General features: G+C 38.1%; 1 protein-coding gene across 1 annotated transcript in view; it reads right to left on the bottom strand.

Moving 5' to 3' along the window:
- PDE11A (phosphodiesterase 11A) overlaps positions 1 to 23,342 on the bottom strand; it is a 79,676-nt gene that overhangs the window by 39,963 nt on the left and 16,371 nt on the right. Inside the window, exon 8 of the mRNA XM_010191811.1 lies at positions 20,426 to 20,476. Within this exon, the coding sequence (XP_010190113.1) occupies positions 20,426 to 20,476 (51 nt within the window). The remainder of the gene's footprint in view (positions 1 to 20,425; positions 20,477 to 23,342) is intronic.

Raw genomic sequence — 23,342 nt, 5'->3', positions numbered from 1 at the left:
CAGAACTTCTTCATCCAAATGTCTTTACATTCATAAGCATACAAGTGCCCTTTGCTTTACGCTCTTCACTACACATTCAGAGAGCCAAAGAGTAATACAAGGAATGTCTAGCAGAAGTAATTTTCAAAAGTAAAATAATTTTCCACACGCTGATTATCCAGTCAGGCAGTAAACAACAGCAAAAGCCTTACATTTTGTCTTGTCCATGTAACAGCAGACTTTTGTTCTGTTTGTAAGGCAGGAATGAGCTCTTCATGCACAAAAAACCCACATGAATGAGTGTGCAGGACTGGCTAATGCATACAGTTGTGCACACAGATGTGCTGTGACTGGCCCAGCGGCAGCACCTGCGGAAGCCAGGCGGAGGTGCTGACAACCCTCATGGGCTTGCTTGCCCTTCCTTATGCTCCCTTGGACTCGCCACTCATCTCCTTAAAGAGGGCAGGCAGAGGAGGCTGAATTTGCTGAAGCAGCATCTGTTCCCTCTCTCCCGCAGCGAGAAGGTGATGGGTCAGGTAGAAACCTCACAAAGCGGCTGGATCCAGCCCTGAGGCCATGAGATGAACCACGCTGAATTAGTTAAAATCACATCGACTCAGCTGGTGTGGCACATCCAGCTACTCACTTGTGTAAAACACTCGTTTGTTCATGCAACTCTAAGTTCACCTTCACAGTTGCCTCTTCTATGTGACTACCTTATAGTTTTCTTTTTGAAAACTTGTGTTTCACAACATTGTACCCTAACTAAAAGCTGTTGATGTGTAAAAAGCGTTTTCTAGCCAAAGGGAAAATGCCACCTTGATAATTACTTTATACAGAGATCAAGCTGGTTTAGCTATACCATGTAAGGAAAGATAGTGTAAACCTGCCATAGAATAGTATTAACACTGCAGTGTTAACTTATTTGCTAGCTAAAGAAATGTCTTTTCAGTTCAGAACCCAGTAAATGGGTATGCCAATACCACAAAAAGTCATGGTATTACGTCAGTGAGGATAACTGACATAGGAAATGCAACCAACCCATCAAGTCAAGTGCCATCCCAGGACACAGCTGAAGAACCTCGGGAGGATGCAGGCAGAGATGCAACCTCTGTTAACTTCATACTTGCTTTATCTGCTCGTGCACTTATCCAGGTTGAATCAATTCAACATTCTTTTTAAAAGAATTTTTGAAACATTTGAAATACTTCTAGATGATCCCAACAGGAGTTACACCTTAGCACCCTTTAAGATGTAGGCAAAAAGATATGTATTTACTCCTGAGATGATGAAAGGTGTGAAACAGGGACACTGGCCCAGAGACTGTGCTGTCCAGACCTTCAGTGGTCTTAAAAAAAATTGTGACTTCTTTATCATTCTGTTATTCTTCAGAGCTTTGGGGGATACTCAGGATGCATGCTAATATTTACGCTATGAATACACTCACTACATAGTAAATGCACTCTCCATAAAATGTCTGAGGGAAGAAACGCATTTGTCCATTTTACTCATTTGATCCTTAGAGAAAAGTTTAAATAACAAAGATGCTGAAAGAGAAGCACTTGACTGTAAGTAGACCTACTTGAAATTGTTACATTGAAATTATCTTCGCAAACGTACTGCTGCATTTTCACTAACTCTGAAACAGGCTCTGATTAAAATTTTCATGGGTTTTTGTCTTCTTAACGGAAAACAGGTATTTTCCTTGCTATTTTTTACTGGAAACAAATGCTTTTACCAGCCTGTTACAATTCAAGGAAGAACACTCGAAGCAGTTGCTCAACTACATTTTTTCCCCTTTGTCAAACAGTGGAGAAATAACAATATGTTCCATATCTATTACAAACTGAACAACAGGATATTAACAATGCAAGTCAAAAACAATTTCTTCCCACGTCAGTCTGAAACTTTTAAATATTTATGAGGTTTTACATTCCTAAATTTAACAGGAGTGCCATAATCCAAAATAATTGCTGAATTAATAGCCAGGAGATAACATTTGTATAAAAGAACCATTTGCTTTACAACAGCAATAAAGGAAACAACAGAATTATGAGTGTTGAGTCTAATTTGAATAATGTTAAAAAAATTATATGTTGTGGGGTTGCAGCAATATTCTGGCTGCACCTGGTGTTGTCTGTCCTCAGCTTCTTATGCTGGAAATGCAGCAGTCCAGGGTTTATAGGAGAGCAGCCATTAAAACTTCATTTTTTTAATTACAAAGATATAAAAAATATTCATAATACAGAATATTAAAACATATCCATCCCTGAAATTTTGCTGCACTGCAGGACAAATTCCAGTGGATTTCTTAAAATAAACAGCAATAACAACACCCTCTTCCAGGAAAACAGAGGGAATGAAAGTACCATGACAATAAGAGGAAGGGGCAGGCAATTAAAATTCAAGTTACAGTGAAATTATTTTTAAGGCACCCCAGTGATTTAGAATCACTTAAAAGGCTTGTTTCCTTTTGAACATTTTGAAGTTCAATTTCCCCTTTCTAAAAACAATTAAGAACATTATACTCCAAAGTCTTTTTACCCTGCGGATCAAACAATTTCAATGGTCTTCATCCTTGAGAAAAATACACATGACTTCTGTAAACTTATGGTAAATTAAAGCTAGATGTGCCTCCTCAGGTCACATCTCCATCCCCCTTGGCACTAACACAAAAATTTGGCTTGAAAGGAACCATGAACACAAGTTGGATGTAACACATGGAATGCAACTGGTCTTGGCTAATAAAGTACAAACTGTGCAGTCACCAGACTGGGAAACTATCACCAGTTGTAGGCAGCTTGAAAAAGAAGATAGGGTTGCACTAGATGATCTCTAAAGGTCCCTTCCAACCCAATACATTCTATGATTCTATGCCATGCCTCTGAAAGAGAGCATAAAGACAAGGTCTGTGGCTACCCCATACTCAAGGTGTGCAGGCGATGGGACGGATCCAGGAAGGACGAAAAGCACTTTTCTACTCAATTCAGGATTGGAAACACATTTCTCCTTTCCTCATTGCTCTTTGCTATCGTGTAAATTGCTTCACAGGCTGCTTGGTATATGTGAGCAGCTAGGAGACAAGTGACTGATTCAGCCTTACCTTACATCAGCCTTTGCCAAAGGGCCACATGTCATTAATAACCATCACCAATCAAGTCCCATTTCTGGCCACTATAAAAGACAACCCGTGGGAACAGAAAGACAGCATTTCTGGTTTAGTATAAATAAGCCTGTGGGGTGCAGTGGATGAAAAAAAACCTAAGAAGGAGAACTTTAGGAGATTAAAGAGTCAAAGTTTTAGGGAAACTTTGAAAGGCTAAATACTTAAAATAAAAGCTACTATTTGATGTTTACACCTTCGTGCTGCTAAAGACAACTATTTCACAGTTTTAGAAGTATATATAAAACATATACTGTATAAAATGGTTCCTTTATATTGTTAGCATGCCACTAGATAAGAATAAAGATAGCATTCATTTATACTCCTTTCTTCATCTGGGCAGTATGTGGTCATGCATAAATGTACGTCAGAAAAACGCAGTAGAATATGCACACATGTACACATGGAGCATTTTACAGCACTATCACTGTAAGGGACGAATGAAGCAATCAGAATCAATCAACACAAGCAAAAGGGGAGACGTCTGCTGCTCTTACTGAACATATTTCCTGAATGAGATTTTACATTCAGCTTAGTTTATATTAATTCAAATAGTTTGTTTCTGTCACATACCACACTAGGACCTTCATAACAACCAATACTACTATTGAGAAAACATATGCAAAGCGTACTGTTAAATGCCCTTACAAATTAAATCAGTTTATAGTTACAAATAGGACAGGAATGATCCATTGGAGATGGGTGAAAGGAAAGGGGGCAAGCTTCCTGTCCTGAATAACTTGTAGGTGTGATAGGTGTCCTGCTATTTTAGGATCTGGAAAAACATTAGCAGTCCTTCTAAACAGGGAAGAAACGTTATGGATTTCCCTAACAATCCACACAGTTTTACAGACCAAACTTCCTGTGCAAGTTCTTCAGAAAGCAATATTTCTCCTTGTAAAATGTTCCACTACCATGGAAGCAGTCCAGCTAGAGACAAAAAAAACACTGGACTGAAATCCTACTTTGCTGTCTTAGCTTAAACTCTGTACTTTGCTTTTACAACCTGTGTGGATAAGACATCAGTGCTTATTATGTGAGGAATGCACTTTGAAACCTACTGATAAATATATTAGTATGGCTTTATTAAAGAAGTAAAAAAAAGTACCTTCTGCCATTCAGTGTGCTCAGTTTCTTTCCCACGTGATATCAGAACTATTCTGTAACAATAACTTCCACTACCGAATACAGCTCACTTTTTATATAGCCCCATTGACAGTGACATGTGGAATGTTAGCAAGGTTTTCTCATCAGAAAATACTGTCAGACTGATGGAGAAAAAGTAACAAGGAACTTGAATATATATAACACATATAAAGATATCCCATGAAATGTATGTCCCAGTGTACCAAAAGAATGGCAAAACAATACTGTATGTCTCTTAACTCCCAGGGGCACTGTTTGAGTCAGGAGTCCATGTACTATAGTGGGTCAGGACCTGCCCTCATTTATACTCTCTGGTGAAACTGGAGCTTCAGGAGTCCATGTACTCACACACACACACACACACACACACACACACAAATCAGACTACACTTTCAAGTATCTCCTTACCTAGAATCTCTCTCAAAAGATTAGGAATTTAAAAACCTTCAAGGCTGATCATCAAAACCTGCACAGAAAGCTTCAAAGTGGAGAATGTTTAAATGCAATTCCTTCTTTATCTCTCACTTAATCTTCTATCAAGCCATACCTGATACAGCATTTTCTGATGGCAAAGATTTTTATTTTTAAAGGATCTTTTAATGTATAAAGGCCCCTAAAATATTTGCTTGTATTTATAGCTGCAGGCATCTTTTAAAATTATTAGCAGTAGTGGACAAATTTTGCACTTCTTCATAGCCATGGAAGACCACAGTCTGTTATGTTGCAGTCTGACACATTTCCTACTCTCTCTCCAAAGGGGAAAGAATCAAATGTTTCAGTTAAGGGATGTTTTAATGCCCAGAGCAACCCAGTTTTTAAAGGCCTCCATCTGTTACTGCAGACTGTGGATGGCATTTCTCTGCCCTTCACAATGCTGAGTTAGTACCTCTTTTCCAATGACCAACCACAGCAGGACAGCAGCATTTAAAGGGAATTTTATCATATTTACAGTAAAGGGGAGTGGCTGTGGAAGAGACTGAAAGTGTGCACAGGTATTATCCTCTGGATTTTGATTCTAATGACTTTTTAAACATGATTATCACAGTGGTGTTGGTGGTGTCTTCAGGAGTTAAATTGCCCAGAATCACAGAACCATTTAAGTTGGAAAGGAGCTCTTGAGAGCAGCCAGTCCAATGCCCCTACTCAAGCAGGGTCAAAAAAAACCCAACTTTATTTGCCCTTCAACAGATACCACCAAACTGCAATTCTTTGAAGGAGGTCACTGCATGAAGGGATACTCAAAAAACCACAACTAGAGATTGGAATGAGATAGGAGTGGGGCTTTGGACTCATGTGAAGGCAGTTGGATGAAAACATGAGCTAAGGAGGCATCATACTGCCATATAAACACGCTTTGCCACTGTCAGATCTACCAGAGTCCCTGTTTCTGTGTGCCAGACTCTGTAAATGTTTTATCCAACAACTGTTCAGACATAAAAGACATCAGCAGTCCCTAGAATAGGATTTATGTATTTGAAACCTCTTCAGAGTAACCCAGCAGATAAGCAGAGGGTTGTAATCATGAAATAAAACGCCCAAGCTCTGCCCAAGATCCCACAGTAGGTGTCTGAGACCTTTGCTGGAAAATGCCATTCATTTCCTTTGTCAAAAGTTTCACATCTGTAAACTCAGAACAACGCTGCTTTTGCACCCAGCTTCAAAATCTCCAGTTGAAGCATGTGTATGTAGTGCATGCTGCTTCATCCTCAACTGCGTAACATGTAATTTAGACATGGAATGTGGAACAAAAGTTGCATTTAGTCTTGGTTTGTGTTTGGTTTGACCATTTACAAAACACAACTACTGCTTAGTATGGCTTTAATTAAAAGAGAAACTTCAAGGCATTAAGAAGGCTATTTGTTCTGCTGCTTCTGTTAGAACAAAAAAAGTAGCCACTAAGCAATGCATCACCATCAATTACAGCATCAGTTAATTATTTTCTTATCATGTACTGTGGTCTTAGGACAAAATTATGGTATTTACTTTATGCTTTTGGCATTAATGCTATGTGTTCCTGAGAAAAGGGTTTGTCTTCTAATAATTTTATTTTTAAAAGGGCAAGGGAAGATACGTCATTACAGCATTACACATGCTATTTCAAAAAGTAAGCCCAGAATTATAGCTGAAAAGCTGAAAGTATTTTGAGTATTTCTGATCAATTCTTTCTGAACATGCCACTTTCTGAAATTGGGACCCATCAAAAGGAATATTACATTTCAGGGATAAAAATATTACATTTAAAATTTTGTTACAAACGATGAAACACAAAATACATTCTTTATGTTGCTAAAAATAAATCTTTGATGTTAAAGTTGTTTCCTAGTACACAGAAACAAAATATATGGCAGCCTATAAAAGGAACAAGAAATTTCTATTTTAAAGGAACAGAGACATAAAATAAAAGCAATTAATGGTGTAAGCATCTATTATTCTTAAGGCCAAAGTCCATAACCACAGCAGCCTAGGACTGGAGTTTTACAGGGCATGCACATTCGACACAATGATCTCCCAAGGCGCGCAGCGGAGTGTTCACGTCCTTTTGGCTTATGGTGATTAGGAAATAGCCAGTGTGTCACATACTACAGGCTAGCAACTGTCGACTTTTTATGACCATTGGTGCAGATGAGAAGCTCATACAAAAGGGTCTATTCAGTCTCTGTCCCAGAATTTTAAACAAACACAAGCAGCAAACCTAGGGCAAGTATTTCTCAGTGATACAAAAGTGTCAAGCATGCAGGCTGCCATTTCCCACAACAGCCTCACTTTGTTTTGGTGGGCAGAGAGTCAGCTTTGTTGCTCCCATGAAGACCAGAATAGGTAATGCAGACTGAGTTGCTCTTACCTATAAATTTGGGAGGGTAAAGGAAGAGGAATACAAGGTAGCCTTCTCCTCCAAATGACTACCTTGGAAGGGGAGGGAAGGCTCTAGCTGCTTCCTTGAAAACTCAGAAAAGGAAAAACCAGATTAAGGGTGGAAGGAACAGGGTCAGGGTTCTTCTCACAGAAGACATGCTGTGAAGGCACAGAGAGGAACTGGCTCTTCTGGTGGCAAACAGCCCAAATAATTGTGCACTGCAATTCTCAGTTGGACGCATGGTGCGAGAGAGCATGTGAAAGAGAAAGAAGTGAAGGTGTTGCCAAGAACAGACACCTAAAGAAAACCAAGAGAACCCCACCAGTGCCACAATGGCGTATTCACTGGTGTTACGCTATTTTCTGTCCCAGTGTATTCCAGCAGCACTCACTGCACGCACGTCAACCTGCAGGACCGCTGGTCCCGTGCCACTGCGGGGCCATGGCAGTGCTGCAGCAGTGCACAGCAATGGCACTGGACAGGGCTCCTGCTGGCCACTGATATTTTCTTTCTGAGCACCTGCAACAAATCAGGCTGGCAATAGAGTGACTGGTGGTGAAAGTTATGCAAATATATGAGTGTGCTACTGCTCCACTGGGGAGAAAGTCCTATTTCAGATCTGCTAGAGTGACAGCTATAGCAGAATACTGTCAGGTAGACAATAAATAATATTGGAAACACATTCAAACCTCCAACATGCATTTACAGAAAAGTTATAGAGAATCTTGCAGTGATCATTCTTAAAATGTGTTTTATCTTTTATCTTTTCCTCCTTACTTTTTGCTAAGTTCTGATTGCAGGTTCAAAAGAAGTCTGCCCATCCTCTTCTGAATCCATATACCACTCCCTAGGAGCACTCAAGACTGCCCAAAAGAGCATCCTCCAAAAAAACACAGCTTCATCTCGCTACAGTTTACAAGCCAAGAGGGTTATCCTCTATGAGGCTTTTGCAGGTTGGACTGTAAAGACAAAGCCCACCTCCTCTCCCCATAGTAAAATGTTTATCCTCCTCAGCACCCTTCACCCCACAAGGCAGAGAAAGCCTGAGCACACAACCTGCACAGCAGCACAGAGCTCTAGTTCACACACAACTCACAGCCTAATCACCACATTTTCTGTTAATAAAATGTACAGGTCCTGCTGTTTCAACAAAAAGAAGTAATAAGCACTTAAATCTTGTACTTATTTAGCTCTTTACTTACTACCTATATCTTACTAGCTTTATAAAGTTTCTTTAAACAAAAGTCCCTTTAATCTATCACTGGCTTGAGGTGAAAGACTGCAACACAGCCATAAATACTTGTTTCTGGTCATTCATGAGGTTCTTAATGAAGGTCTTATATGTTAACTGGCCTCTATGAAAGTACCCTTATGATATTTGACTGATATAACTGTTCCTTTTCTCCTAGACACCTTACATCTGCCAGATTGGAGTAAGCACTACTCACAGACCAGGTCTTGCCACAACGTGGTGTTGCTGTGATTATGCCACTTGCAACCCTTCCTTACAGAATCACAGAATCATTAAGGTTGGAAGAGACCTCTGAGATCATCAAGTCCAACCGTCAACCCAACACCACCATGCCCACTGAACCATGTCCTGAAGTGCCACATCCACATGTTTTTTGAACACCTCCAGGGATGGTGACTCCACCACCTCCCTGTGCAGCCTGTTCCAGTGTTTGACCACTCTTTCAGGAAAGAAATTTTTCCTAATACCCAATCTAAGCCTCCCCTGGCACAACTTAACACCACCCACAGTAACAGGTGGAAAGTAGAAAAGTACAGGTAACACAAGTAGATATCTGGAATCAGTTTAACAGCAGAGTTTGTGAAAGCCATAAACAGAATTAATACTTTATTTTGGGGTGGGGATTTTTGTGTGCCCATAAGCTTGTTGTATGCCTGGGGCAAAACACATGCTGCAGCACAGAAAGCAGGGTTAGTTGAATTATGTTTAAGTGCACCAAACAAGATGTTGTATGTGCAGGGGGATCACAAAAGCACTGGAAAATAATGGTATCTGATGTTCTCAGCTTTTTTGTGTGTTCAGAGCTGGGTGTAGCTTGTTACAAAGCACAAGATGATGGAACACTTCACAGAAACGGCCTCATCAAATATTCAGTTTCCTGTTTTGCCTGGGGTACAATCTGCACATTTTCTAGACAGTTGCAGCAAGAAAGAGAAGTGCTAGAGTCTATTTCTCATATATTTGAAGTGTTTAGAGTTTAAATGTGAAAGACTAAAACTGCAGAACTACTGACAATTTCTGTGTTAGAAAGTACATTTACTCTGCCTGGGATTTTGCTCAGACAAAAACAAGAGACTTTTGAGACTAAAACAATAGAGGAACCCCCCCAGGCAGACAATGAAACAGTGTAATAAATAACCTGTAGAAGGCTGTAACTGCAAATATTTTTTTACATAATATATAATAGACATAGTTATGCTTGGACAACACAGGCCCATACATCCCAAATATTAACTGATCTAGAAAACAAGTATGTATCTATGTTATTTTTTCCTCTAAATAATCCGAGAGCCTAAATTAATAATGCACAGGAGCACGGGGTGTGTGGGAAGAGGTCTTTCAGCACAGCCTCACTCTTAACAGCCGATGAAGGAAAGGAAAAGAAATGGCTGGATATAAGACCGCGGATGTAACATGGCTGAACCCGTGAGGATATTCCTCCCGAGTCTCTCGGTGACTCGCACAAGGAGGACACGCTGCCTGTGCTGCTAACGTATTCTACTACATGCACACACGCAAGCATTACGACGGTGTGAAATGGCACTGGCGTTACCTTTTCCAGGATTTTACAGCCCAACAGAAATGCTGCTAGGCGATCAGCCTTAAAGTGGAGCAAGGATGGCACCCAGTGGCCAAACAGATTCATCTCAGAAAAATGTTTCTCATCTAGTTCCCATTCTTCACTTTCTGGAGTTTTAATTATAAAAAGGTCATGCCTCTAGTATGAACCCGTTGGCAATGTCAGAAGCCTCTGAAGGACACTACCTTTTTTTGTTGGGGGACATCTGTTTCCTTTCATAAAATATTTTGTAAAAATAACACCTACAGAAATATTGCCATTACTAATGTAAAATCAATACCAGGAAACATTTATGACACAGAACACTGTATAGAGGCAGAACACAGAAAAGTATTTTTTTGTTTCATAGAGGGGAAAACAAAAACTTTTTTTCCTGGTTTTAAAATGAGTACAAATACCAGGGAACTTGTTTAATTTTAAAATTATCACTGATAATTAATGCCAATTAGAAAATTTCTATCCAAATAGAGTTTGGTGAAAAACAACTTGATTTTTTTAACCAGAAAATTCCCAGTTATAACTGTCAATCTGCTGGGGCCACGCAAGGAATCCAAGCACAGATAAATAAAGAGTAATTTTAAATGCAAAATATGATGCCATTTTTCTTAATTTCTTTGAAGAACTCTTTCTTCCATGAGTTAAAACAAAAGGTAAGATGGTCTTACTGGGCCAGTCTAGGAATGCAGGGCTCAGAACGGTGAGCTGCCCCATACAGGGCTAGCCCCAGAGATGTCTATCAATTACCTGGGGAATAATTCGCTCCTTATTGATGATGATGAAAGAATCATGAGAAACTCATAGTGAAGAAATCCTGAAGTACCATCATTTGCTGAAGAACCCGTTTTTTAAAAAAATATTCTGGTCCAATTTAAGTGCACAAGTCTTTGCTAGATAGATTTTTCCTCCTGCTTGAAAACCTTTCCAAATACAAATTCCCAAGTCTGTCACTGACTGAAGCATACTGCTTTATCACTTGACAAGTGTGGATTTTTTTTTTAAACCATTCATCAGATATTCCTCAGGCTCGCATGACATTTTAAATGTATTCTATGCCTTATCACTTTTTGCATGGTCATTGGCTAAATGGTGTAGTGATGTTGAACTGTGTTTATTCCTCGATGCTTTCCAGCTGACAAGAGATTCTCGTGGAGTATGATAAGCGATCAGATTGAAGGACAGACAACAGTTCTGCTGGATAATAAATCATTTTACCTTCACTTGTGTCTCCAACAAACGCTATTTCTATTTTTATTTTTTTTTTCTTCTAGGCAGTGGGTTTTGGATATAAAAACAGATGCAAGAAATACAAAAATTTGCATGTAAATAACAAGATACAGTATTTGAGAGCAGCAAAGGAGTAGCGTGCTTTTTTAGTATGAGTAAATGAATAACTCTGTTTTATTAATCCTCTGCTGAAAATTTCTGCTGTTCAAGTACACTGTATTAGCGTGCATAATTACCAGGAAACTGAAAAACAGCTGCTATTAAAAGCAGTAAGTCAGTAATATTTTAAACTACTTATAATGCTTTTTTAGTACAGTAAAAGAATATTAGAGGATAACAAATTCTTAGAATTATTATTATCTAAATCAACTAAAATCTATTTCAGCTTTACAGAAGAAGGCTTTTTGTAAAAAAAAGTAGTACAAACACCATTTTTGACCATGCATGTAATTTTAATTTTCTGTTATTTTCAGTGATTGAAGTTTATTACTTGTTAAGGTATTTAACAGGGAGATTTAAGCTCTGGTGTAGCTATGAAGTAACTGGTTTTAGAAGCAGTCATTTATTATTTAATATTTCTTGTTGCTGTGTCTCTTTACAGTCAGAATATCAATGTAACAATGTTGATTTTCCACATTTTTTTAATATTAAACTTTAAGCTCCCTTCTTTTTTTTCAGATGTTATTCTGTATAGCATATACACTTTAGAATAAATAATTTTCCACAGGAAGTTCCTTACTGACATCTGCACTACACCCTTGCCTTGACGTAATGCGCAGACCAGAACCTATTCCTTGCTCAAAGAAGCCTGTCCCTTTAAAAAATTCATTTAATGACCTGTGGGCATGGACATATGATTAAACTGTGGGCTTCACCTAATTTCCAGGCCACAAGTTTCTTACTTTTGCCTTAACTGTCTCCAATCATATATATAGATTTTCTTCAAGGATTTTTTAAAGCATGATTTACTTATCTCCTACACTGCAAAGTAAACTGGTTTTGTTCAAGCTTATAATACAAGTGCAGCACAATCTTTTGCTGTCAGAAAGCAGAAATGCTGAAGTCTTTCACAGATGTGTTTTAATATTTCTGTCCCCTCTCTGCAGATGGGAAACTAAAACATGAAGTGCCTTGCCTTGCTCAGATGATGAGACAGCCTGAGGGCAAGAAACCTGCCAAGTTAGACCACAAACACTCAGAGGTGGGCAGACAGTATGGATGTACTTCTCATGACCACTATACCCTCCTTCTAACCATCTATAGCCAAAATATGGGGCTGGCCCCTTCAGAGAGCAGATCAGTACCAGAGACTCATCAGGTTAAATTACTCCTTGTAAACCCTCCCCTCCACAACATCCTGGAAAATTCATATTTCAGCTGCTTTGGAGGGAAGGGAGCATCTTACTTTGTGAGCTCCATGTTTACATCTGGAAATTATAAACATGGTCACTTCAGAAAAAACAAGCATCTGAATCTCATCTTGATCAACTATGATGCTAGTAAATTCAAATGCTGACATTTCAATAAAACCAAATGTTTAAGTTTTTGAAAGCAGAATCAGAATTCCCATTAGCTTCCTCTAGAAACTATCCATAGAATTACGGTAGACACCATAGTACAACACTAGTCCAGTAGGACAGCTCCACAGGTAATTCATAAACAAGTGCCTCTCATGCCCCTGACACACTGAAGTCTTCCCACTTTCCTTATTTCTGATAAAATGCCTTGTGGAAGAAACTAAAGCAAAAAAAACCCAAGGCTTTTTTATTTCTACAAATGGTCACATTGCTCTTTCATATGCCTTATTCTCAATAAAACCTATCACACTGGATGAAGTTTCATGATGGTAACAACATCTGTATGAGAAGGGCTGTTGTATTGGAAGCATGCACCTGAGAATCACAGGTCCCAGCACTGAGACAAGGAGCTGAAGAATAGCTTAGCAGGACAACCAGGCACATTTCCAAGGACAGATGGTTGAGAAAGGGAGAAACAGCTCACACTAAAACAAACAATTCAGCAAACTCGGGACTTTTCATCACACTCTGGTACTTGCAATTTCCACGATTTAGGACAGTAATGTCCAAGTAAAGCACATTTCTCTGCAATTTAAACATAGAAGGCATGGTCTCTTCTGGGTGATAAAGTGATGCAAAGAATGTAGTTTCCTAGTTTTCTCCAAGCAGCACTGTTGGAAGGTGCTGATTAACAGAAGAAGAATAGTTGTTCTGTGTCAGACCTAAGGTCCTTCGAAGCCCTGTACCTTAGCTTTGAGAGTGACTGAGAGCAGGGAAGATTATTTGAACCAAGAATACATACTTCCTTGGGGCACTCCTCCAAGATTTGGCAAGCTGCACTTCAGAGCTTTCTGAGCCAGAGGAGACTGTCTTTCCACAACAGTCCTCATTTCCCTTTTCTTTCTATTAGTTCATTTTTAACTTATTAGCATCTATGGTGATAGGTCACATAGTTTAACTATATTTGCTGAAGAGAGATCTTTAATCAGATTACAATCTGTACCCTGATAATGTCATTTGATGCCTCTAAACACTGTAGGAGAAAAGACCATGAACAATCTTTCTGTACTCCACCATGACATGCCATTTCCTTTCTTCACTGAAATTTAAAACAATTTTTTATTTTTACATATCTTTGAACTACAGAGCACTAGCCTGATGTCAACAGGTGAGAGCCTCACAGTTCAGAAACTGGTATGAAAACCCAGTATTTTATTTGTAATCATTATTTTTAATAATTTTCAGTGTATGCAATGTGTTCCTGACTTCTTGTTTCCATGACAACTGAAGACATAGGCACATGTAAAAGTGTACGAACTAATGTAATACAATAAAGACCTCAGTTTCATGAATTACGAAACTCTTAACACTATGCTGTAGGTCCTGCCTTATGTGGGCAGTGCATGTGGAAAAGCAGAGAAAAATAAACTGTCTTATATCTTGTGCATTTCTCAGAAGGGAAAGAGGACACAGCTCAATATTAACACTTAAGCCCTGTTTACCCTCAAGGTTTCTCCTCATTCTTTCTCCATTGTCACTACTCAGTGGAACCTGAGCAGCTGGAATAGCACTGGGGAAAAGCTTGGTGCCAGCACAGACCCTCCTGTGACAGCCAAAGAAGAGTCCAAGAGTTTATGTGACTAGCCTTAGGGGACAATCCTAAAAATAATTAAGCATGTGAGTAACTTCACGCACTGTATAGAATTGTAGGCCTCTAAAGAATTGTAGGTGTTTCACCATATGCATGGCTGGGACTATAGACTGCAATACTGATTTTGCAGTGTAATTACATGCCTTGATAAACCCATGTTATCAGACAGACTGAAATGACAGTGTCATCAATGAGTAACAAAAATAATCTTCTAGCTATACATATTTAAATGGCAATACTTCGTAAGTGGGCTAAAACACAAAGGCTAGCTTACCTTTCTCAAACATAATTAATGAAGATCACTATAATGGAATTATTATAAATTACTACAAACGATTTAACTACCAGAACATAAACGTAACTAATAGTTCTAAACTGAAAGACAGCATCACAGCAGAGAATAACATAGCGTAGGAATGCTTTCCCAATCCTTAAAGAGATTGGAGATAAAATTAATACATAAAATGCAATTTTTCATTGTGCTGCCCATTGTTACACATTTAAGGGTGGGTATAAAGGACATGAATATCAAATTTATTTTATATCATACATGCAATGCACTCCCAGTATCAAGTTAACTTAAGCACATCATTGTTCACGTATTCAACTGTTTACATTGTCATATACAGTAGCAGTCCTAAAAGTTGTTTCCTTTTTTGGTTCAACTCTTTCTGTCATTATTTAAAGATCTCTACTTTTAAGAGAGACACAAAAGCCTCCATATATGGAGGTAGGTCTTAACTAGCCATACCTCGGGCTATGGAACTGAGAAATACAGGAGTTGTTATTCATGTTACATTTTGAATCGAAGACTCTGTAAAGCAGGTGACACATTATTTTCCATTGTGTAGCTCTTCTGGGTGCTGTTTGACCTAGAAAAAGGAATCTCGTACAGGGCTATAAATAATGCATCAGAGTCATTAAATATTGATCTGGCTTATACCATTCACAGCTGCACAATTAGGTTAGCTTTTTAAAAATAGCTTCTTGTATATTACTCATAAAAGGACAGTGTTTACATATTCTCTTTGGAAACTGTATTAGTTAAATTTAAAGGCGTGTGTTTGTAGGACTGCTTGCTAAGTCACAGGACTCGTTCACTACTGTCTCAGAAGTCAGTAACTCTTGCTATAAATATCCTGTCCTGGACGCAATTCTGCATTCTGCACTCACGTATCCTGCCTTTCTATATTTGTCTAAAAGACAACTATTTTTAGACTTGGAGAGCCTGCACTTCAATGAGAAGAAACCTGGCACTACAGGACAGTGCTATAGGATAGCATCAATCTTAGATTAATCAGACTTCACTAGTCTCACATTTTTCTATTCCAATAATACAAATGTGTATAGCTAAACACTAGTGCTAGTCCATAATGGAAACAACAGAGTTGTCTTTTAAGTCTAAAATACAAGAGAAAAATGAGTTGCCACAGATTTTAGTCATACCTATTTCTCACTTCTTAAAAAAATAAAAGTAATATTGATATGGGTATGATTCACTGATGCATTACTTCAGCTTACCCTGCCAAAATTCAGTTTGAATTTAGTGTAGTTATATAGATGCAAGTGAGAAGCAGTATTGTGATCAATCAGGCTCAAGACTTTAGACAGACATTCTCAGATACGCAAGAAATGTTTATACTCAAGGTGGACTTATTTTGTCTTACTTGCAAATACCCAAGAAAAGTAAGGCTTATTTTTAATCCCTGTTTCTAGAACAATGGTATCAGAAATCTACCTATCACAGTAATGCAGCATGTATCAGAAAACCTAAAAAATATTATGCATTTTATATGAACTTAGCAATATATCTGAGTTGAATGACATTTTTTGGAAGCCATCATAATTTAAATCTCAAAAAATATCAAATTTGAAAAATACTTAGTAGCAAATGTAAAATAATCTGGCAGAAAGTCTACATACAATACTTACTATAAATTGTATGTTTTAATTGCTTTTATTTTAATCCTGTAAGTAATTCACAAAAAACACGTCCTCTTTCTTGGAATCTGGAAGTACAGCATATATCCCAAATATGGAATTAACAGTAGATACCTCATGATTAATTCTAAGTAATAATTAATTCTGATTCAATTGCCTGTTACTGAAACTCTATCAATTACGCTTCCATATGTTTTTTCGCCGTTTAAAAACACCTATCCATTTTCAGGAAAAAGGACCCATTCTACATTGCACATCAACTCAAACGTTCACTTAACGTACATCTTAAATTTTAACATTTTTTCAGAAATCTCATTTTAGCAGAAAACACAATACAAAAGAGACTGACTTCCATCAATAAATAGATGGAGGGTGGCACAGGGAACATTACTATGCAATTTTATATATGACAAAGCTGAAGACAGCAACATCCTGCTTAAATCAATGACAAATCTCCTGTCACCTTCCCTGGGGCCAGAGTATCACCTACAGAGACCAAAGGACTTGCTCAGGCTCTGCATCCAAATCTCGGCTGTTCTACTTGTGTCTACCTGGAGGGCTAAGCCCCAGCTCTCCTTGCTAGAACAAGCCCACTGGGTTAAGGGCATGAATTTTCCATTCCCACGTTCCCTGGGCAGAGGCAGCAGAGTGAGGGGGTGGCTCCATCCAGGTCAGCAAGAGCTGCAATTCCTGCACTGCGTCCCAGCCTCCCACCAGCCCTGCTTGCACTGGCCTCTGAGAAATGCGTGCCTGCTAGCGTAAGTGCTAATGAATCCCAACAGCTTTAATGCAAATAACGAAAAGGAATGGTGACATGAATTTTTGCAGTAATGATTCATATAATTGAATTATCTTCTGAGGAAAAAAAACCCCATCCATTTATTAACAGAACAAGTTCTAAACATATAAGCATTTTTAAACTTGGCTTTCACATTTTTATTAGCAAAAGCTAAATTCTAGTACCACCAGAAGTGGAATCCCTTCAAAAATGTGCAAATCCTCCCATTCAGTGTGAATCTATGTTGCTGCTTTCTTTTTAGACAATTGCAGAAATCAGATATGGAATGGGCCAACTGAGTGACAAGGTCCATTATCATACACTCATCCTTCATTGCTCCATACTGTGAACTTCTCGCTGTTTTCCAACTCCACAACTAATGGTGCTCCACACTTTTCCCCACTCCTGAATCCAGAGAAAGGTATTTAATTTCTTAAGGGTCTCCTATTAAGGTGGGGCTTTTTGCTGTTTCATTAATTCTTAGACAGGATTAGTAGCAACAGAAATAAATGTTATTTATTTTACAGAACCTGCTCACAGTGATTATGTTTAATGCTTAAAAAAATACCAGGTATATTTGTAGATTTGTATACTTATGAATTCATCCAGTAACAGTATGAAGTTATTGAAAAAATTTCAAATAAAAAAATAAGCTTTAACTAGTCTTGCTAAGCTTTCCGTAATGCAATAAAATTAATCACTGGTAAAAGCCAGAGGAAAAATAAACTTCAAGTATATTTGCAATTTTTCACTTTGTATCAGAATATTCTTGAGATCTTGGGGAAGTAAAAATGAATGGAAAAGTATGTTATTAAGACTATAAAGAAGTAAGATGACAGAGATGGAAATAAACAACTTGAATTGAGAGGAAGAACATGTAATTATTTCCAAGCTGCTGGGGTCCAGTTACAGTATCTTTAAAGCAATAGGTTAAAAAGTTGTCAACTCAAATGTTTTGTGACTCCAAAGTCATTAATTACTGTTGGCCCTGTGTCAGTCAAGAGCCATTAGTGAACTACTGGCATTACTCTCATTTAGATGTTTCTACCATTTGTTTGTGCTACTGTTCTGACTGAACCAGAACATTGGGTAAATTGTAACAGACGTTTCCTCTGACACCTGCCAATAAATCACCAAAGGGAGAGGGGACAGTTTTAGCCCCAAATGCCCCCAGAGGGAGGAATTGTTTATTATCCAGTCAAGTCTAGAAGACGACCCTAATATAACAAAAGGCTTACACAAAATATAACAATATAATGAACAGAAAAAAAGAGCAGTGATTTCAGGGTAGGATGCCCCAGGAGACCTCAGGAGGGAGACCGGCTGCAGAGCTCTGCAAGGAAGGAGACAGAAGCAATTTCATCCCACAGATGGATGGCCCTCTCTGGGGATAAGCTCTCTGTTGAGGGCCCGCAAGACACACTGGTCCTCTCTGGGTTTTTGTTGTTTTGTTTACAACCAATGGTGTACAGCATGAACAAAGACTACCTAGCTCTCATTTTGTCAGGAATTGAAAGTGAGACAACTGGATTAGGAAACATCTTTCTGAAAAAATATAAAAGCTTAGTTTAAGCATAGCTTAGTTACATTCCTCATTATCATTGATGTTCTTTATAAAAATGCATCTATTCGGATTATTAATGAATAAGTGCTTTTCATTTCCCTTTACCTTATCATTAACCATTAAATGGATAGTTACATGCCTTCAAGATAAATGGATAATGACAAGACATTCCTTACTTGGAGACTGACAAATCTACTAATGAAGACACCTGGGAAAACAAGTAGAATAGCTGCTCATCACACTAGTACCTAAGTACAAAGAGTAACACAGTAGACTTATTTCAACTACACAGACTATGATGGAGAACTGTCTTTCAATGGCTGATAGCAACAGAGAAGTATGGCTCTCTGGTATGAAGAAATATACATAAGCGTCTGTAATACAGCTTGTAAGGTAAACTTAAAAAAAAAAGAAAATGTATGGCCCTTTATCTCTTTATTTCCTCTCTCTCTCATACAGTGTTCAATGTTCCTTTTGCCAAACATAAAACACAACTTATTAAACAAACAAAAGTATTTTCTGCTGGCTGCAGCATTGGTATGATCTTCAAGCATGTTTGCTTCCAACAATAACTCAGTAATCTCATCTTCAAATTAGAAAAGGGTGGGTAACTGCACCAGTAACAACAATGAAGGGAGAATGTCTCACCCTTATCACCAGGTATCAATGCAGAGTTCTAAGGCACATCTGTCACTTGGGCAATAATCTACAAATTAATTACCACTAGGCTTCTCCTTCCTCAACCCAGGTAACTCATTAGTTTCAGCTCTGCCAAGTCACCCACAGCTTCCCCCTTCCACCACAGCTATCCCCACGGTGCAGAGATCAGGTTGCAGCCAGCCAGCCAAGTGTCAAAACAACCAAACAGCTATTTTTCAGCCAGAAAGGTGCCAGGGAGCCACATCAGGGAATGACAGCCGCGTGGGGTCACAACAGTCCAGATCTCCTTCCCCGACCTCACCACAGTCTCCAATGCACTTTGAGTACAGCAGACCATCAACACTGATACCCACCACGAGAGCCTCCCAAACAGCTTTGTGGAGCTCTCTCCAACACTGACTCCTCATAGCCAAGGATGATGCCACCAAGTTTCCCTAGTGTTTCCTCAAGCAGAAAAAGACAAAGTCTATCACAAAAGCAGCTCTGGAGTGCTGGCAGCGATGAAAGAGCAAGGTCACTGCTCCCCTTACTCTCTACCCCTTGGCAAGGGAGGATTCAGTGAGAACACATTATTGTTGGTCCCTAACAATGCTATGTTCAGCACACATAGCTGTACAATACTGCCCAGGGTGCTTAGAGAAGTTAGAAGAGGATTTCTCACCTTCACATCCAGCCTTCTGAGCCTGTGCAAAGTCTTGATAGTGAATGTTCTGCTTTTTTTAGTAAACACAGGACAGCTTCCACATTATAAGCGTGTAAAGTCTCAAGTTCCTCTCATTTTCTCTAGTCTCCTTCTCACCTCACATTGTGGTACGACTTCCCTATCTTGGTTCTCGCTGAGGAGGCCACCAAACCCACACTGATGAGCAGTTCCAGCAGCTGCTGCTGGGACAACAGTATTTTGCCACTGTGCACCCACCACTGTAGCTCTTTATCCTTTGAAAGATTTTTTTTTCCCCCATCCTCCCTACCTAACCTCCTAACATATAACAGATCCTTCATAAATCATTGTTAATTATGATTTCATGGTTTTGATGTAGAACTTATCTCACATAATCTACATGCATTTTAATTTACTGCTATATTTTCATAAAAAACTAATAACTTGAATTCTTACCTTAAATTTATCAACTTCTGCCTTCGAACATGTTGCATGATAAGATAACACCTGCCCCAGAACAAAAGAGAAAAAACATTTTTGTAGATTTGACAAGTGGAAATAATAGGGCCCTGTACTGCAGTCTAGTCAATGATGTTTAAAACAAATTTAATTCATATTTATGCATGGTAATTCAGTTCTGAATGTCAGCATATAATAACTAATTGCAGGTTATCAGGTATACATTTGGCATTTACGTTGCAGGGAATTTTACGGGGAATCATGGAGAGTAAGTAATTTAATATTATAAGCATTCCTACATTGTTCTCCTGGAGTTCTAGAATTATAAGAGAAAAAAATTAACGTAAAAATAATAGTAGATTTATAGACTTTAAATAATGCCTTTTGCTATACTGTAAAGCTTTAGTGCCTCTGCTAGTGGCACAGCACTGCATGCAAATTAGCACTTCTATGCTATGCCTGACTGTCTCTTCAATACCATTCTGGAGATGAAAGCATCAAACATAACGCACAAAGTACTGCACACCTCCTATTATTACCTATAAGTATGCATACATTTACATGGAAAACATTACATGCTTACCTGTCAATACAAACATTGAACAAGCACTCCAGAAGGTGCAAGAGCCATCCCGGGTACTGGACCCACCAAGGTCTGACTGTGCGTGGGACAAGGCACTGGTCCACGAAGGAGCTCACAGAGCCAGAGTGCTCCCAGCAGGGGCACGTCCTCCTTACCACACAGCAACACCCAACCTTGTTATGTGCTAAAGCTTTGATATCTATTTCATATTTTGAAAATATTTGTATCTAAGAATGTCTCTGTTACTCATACAAATGCCTACACTCTCAAATGCCCTTGGCTTGCTATACACTGTGGCAGTAAGTCCCAAGATGTATTTACTTTCATCAGTTTTAGAGGTGTCATCTTTACAGTAACAGGAAATCATTCCTACACTATAAAAGAATAAATAGCAAACACCAATTTACTTGTTCCCACGTTTTACCTTCTAATAACTATACATCATGTCCTTCCTCAAATAGTAACTATTTTTCTGTCCAACCATATGGTAAGCTTCTCTCAGAAATCTGTAAGATCAGTAAAATTAGGTCTCTCCTGCTATGACAGATTACACTTAACACTAAAATTCTCATCAAGCTTCTCCTTTATCTGCATTCCTTATATCCCTCTAAATTTTTTTACTTCCTTAATATTGGTTATTCTAATCTTTTAGATTTGTATAAGATTGACTAATAAACAGTAGATCGGTATGTAAATAAATTATGGGGAAAGGTTGACAGTAGGATGCCATATGGTTCAAAACCAGGCTAAATTCTATTACATTTTTTAAGGGTGCAAAATTTACAAATTGTTAAAAGGTTAGAATAATCTTTATATAATTCTATATAAAAACCAGTATCTATACATCTGGATAAGAATCTTATTATAGTATATATCAAATTGATTTAAGTTACATCTGATATCAATGTCATTTTCAGATGCCACTTATTGCCATCCTAGCCAAATACATAAATACTAATAAAGTATTTTATTACTAAAAACCAGATTCAGTCCTTCAGCATATGCTATTCTTTTGTTCAATACTTTTTTGCTGTATCTTCAATCACAAAATAGTTACACAAATATTATCATGACTTGTTCACTTATAGAAGGAATTACTCTTCACTGAAGCATAGTGGCCATTTATCAAACTTACAATCTACATTCAAACCATATGGCTATTAGTGTTTCTAGATCAAAGAAAGAAGCTGTATTTTAAGGCAAGAAATTTAAATTTCCTTGATTTCAGTAGTAAATAATTTTTTATGTCAACTTTCGTCCCTATGTATCTGAGTGATACCTGGCATTGCTTCTTTTTCTTGCCAGCACAAGTATTCTTTCTAAGGTGTAATATTGCACAAATACAGAGTATATATAGCTTATAGTCATTCATGACTATGGTATGCAAAGAATAAAGAATCTTGCAGGAGGCTTGGAAAAAAAAGTTTTTAACTTCACTTCCTAAGTGAATACATACACAGTAATAATAAAAAAGCCATTGATGCTTAGAATATTTTCTAACACGAACTGTCCTATTGCCTTCAAAAAGCCCTCACATGCCTATGTGCTTTACAGGACAGAGCCCCAGATGCATAGGTAAGTATCTCCAACCCTAGAGCAAAAGGAAAGAAAAATGCCATCTTCACAGCAATCCAGTTTGATTTTTAATGCTATTTTTGTGGTTCTTATTGTGATGGTGGTTACTGTATAAACTCAAAGGAGTTACGCAGTTAAAGGTGCACATATCAAGGACAGCTAGATCATTTTCTTTTCTTTTCACAAGTGAACTCTAAAACAAGACTGAAATCTTAGCGACATTACCCTCTCATCAGGAATGTTTTAAGATTGATCAGTCTCACATAATGCTTTTTAACAGATCTTAAGTTTAATTCAAACTATTTGTAATTATTGTTTTACTAAGAATATGATAGATTTTTAAAGCTATTCTCAAAACTTCAAGCTTTGTTCTCATCAAGATTATTTTTAATATGATTACAATTAAAATCTTTAGAATGTAACAGAGAATAGCACTTTATTGTTGAAAGAGCTTAGAAAAGTTTAAATAATCATAGTTTTTTAGAATATTCTGCATTTTAGAGTTTGTTTTACAGAAGCTGGTAGATTTCACTATTCATGAATGGGGGTGGAGCAGAAATAGGAAAAGAAATTCCTACAAAGGAAATGGGCAAAAAAAAGGTAAACCCTTCCAGCCATTTAGCTGCTCTATATGTATTTTATATAAAGGTGTGATGTGTTGGAATGCCAGGACCTTGCACTGTGTATTGGCCTCGACCCACAGCAGCGCTCTCCCTGAGCTGCCAGCCATCCTACTTTGGCTTCATTCTAATGGTT

The sequence above is a fragment of the Mesitornis unicolor genome, unplaced genomic scaffold (genome assembly GCF_000695765.1).
Source record: "Mesitornis unicolor isolate BGI_N332 unplaced genomic scaffold, ASM69576v1 scaffold7269, whole genome shotgun sequence".
Lineage (NCBI taxonomy): Eukaryota > Metazoa > Chordata > Aves > Mesitornithiformes > Mesitornithidae > Mesitornis > Mesitornis unicolor.
Note: the sequence above shows the minus strand (reverse complement) of the source record. Positions and strands in the feature narration are given on the sequence as shown.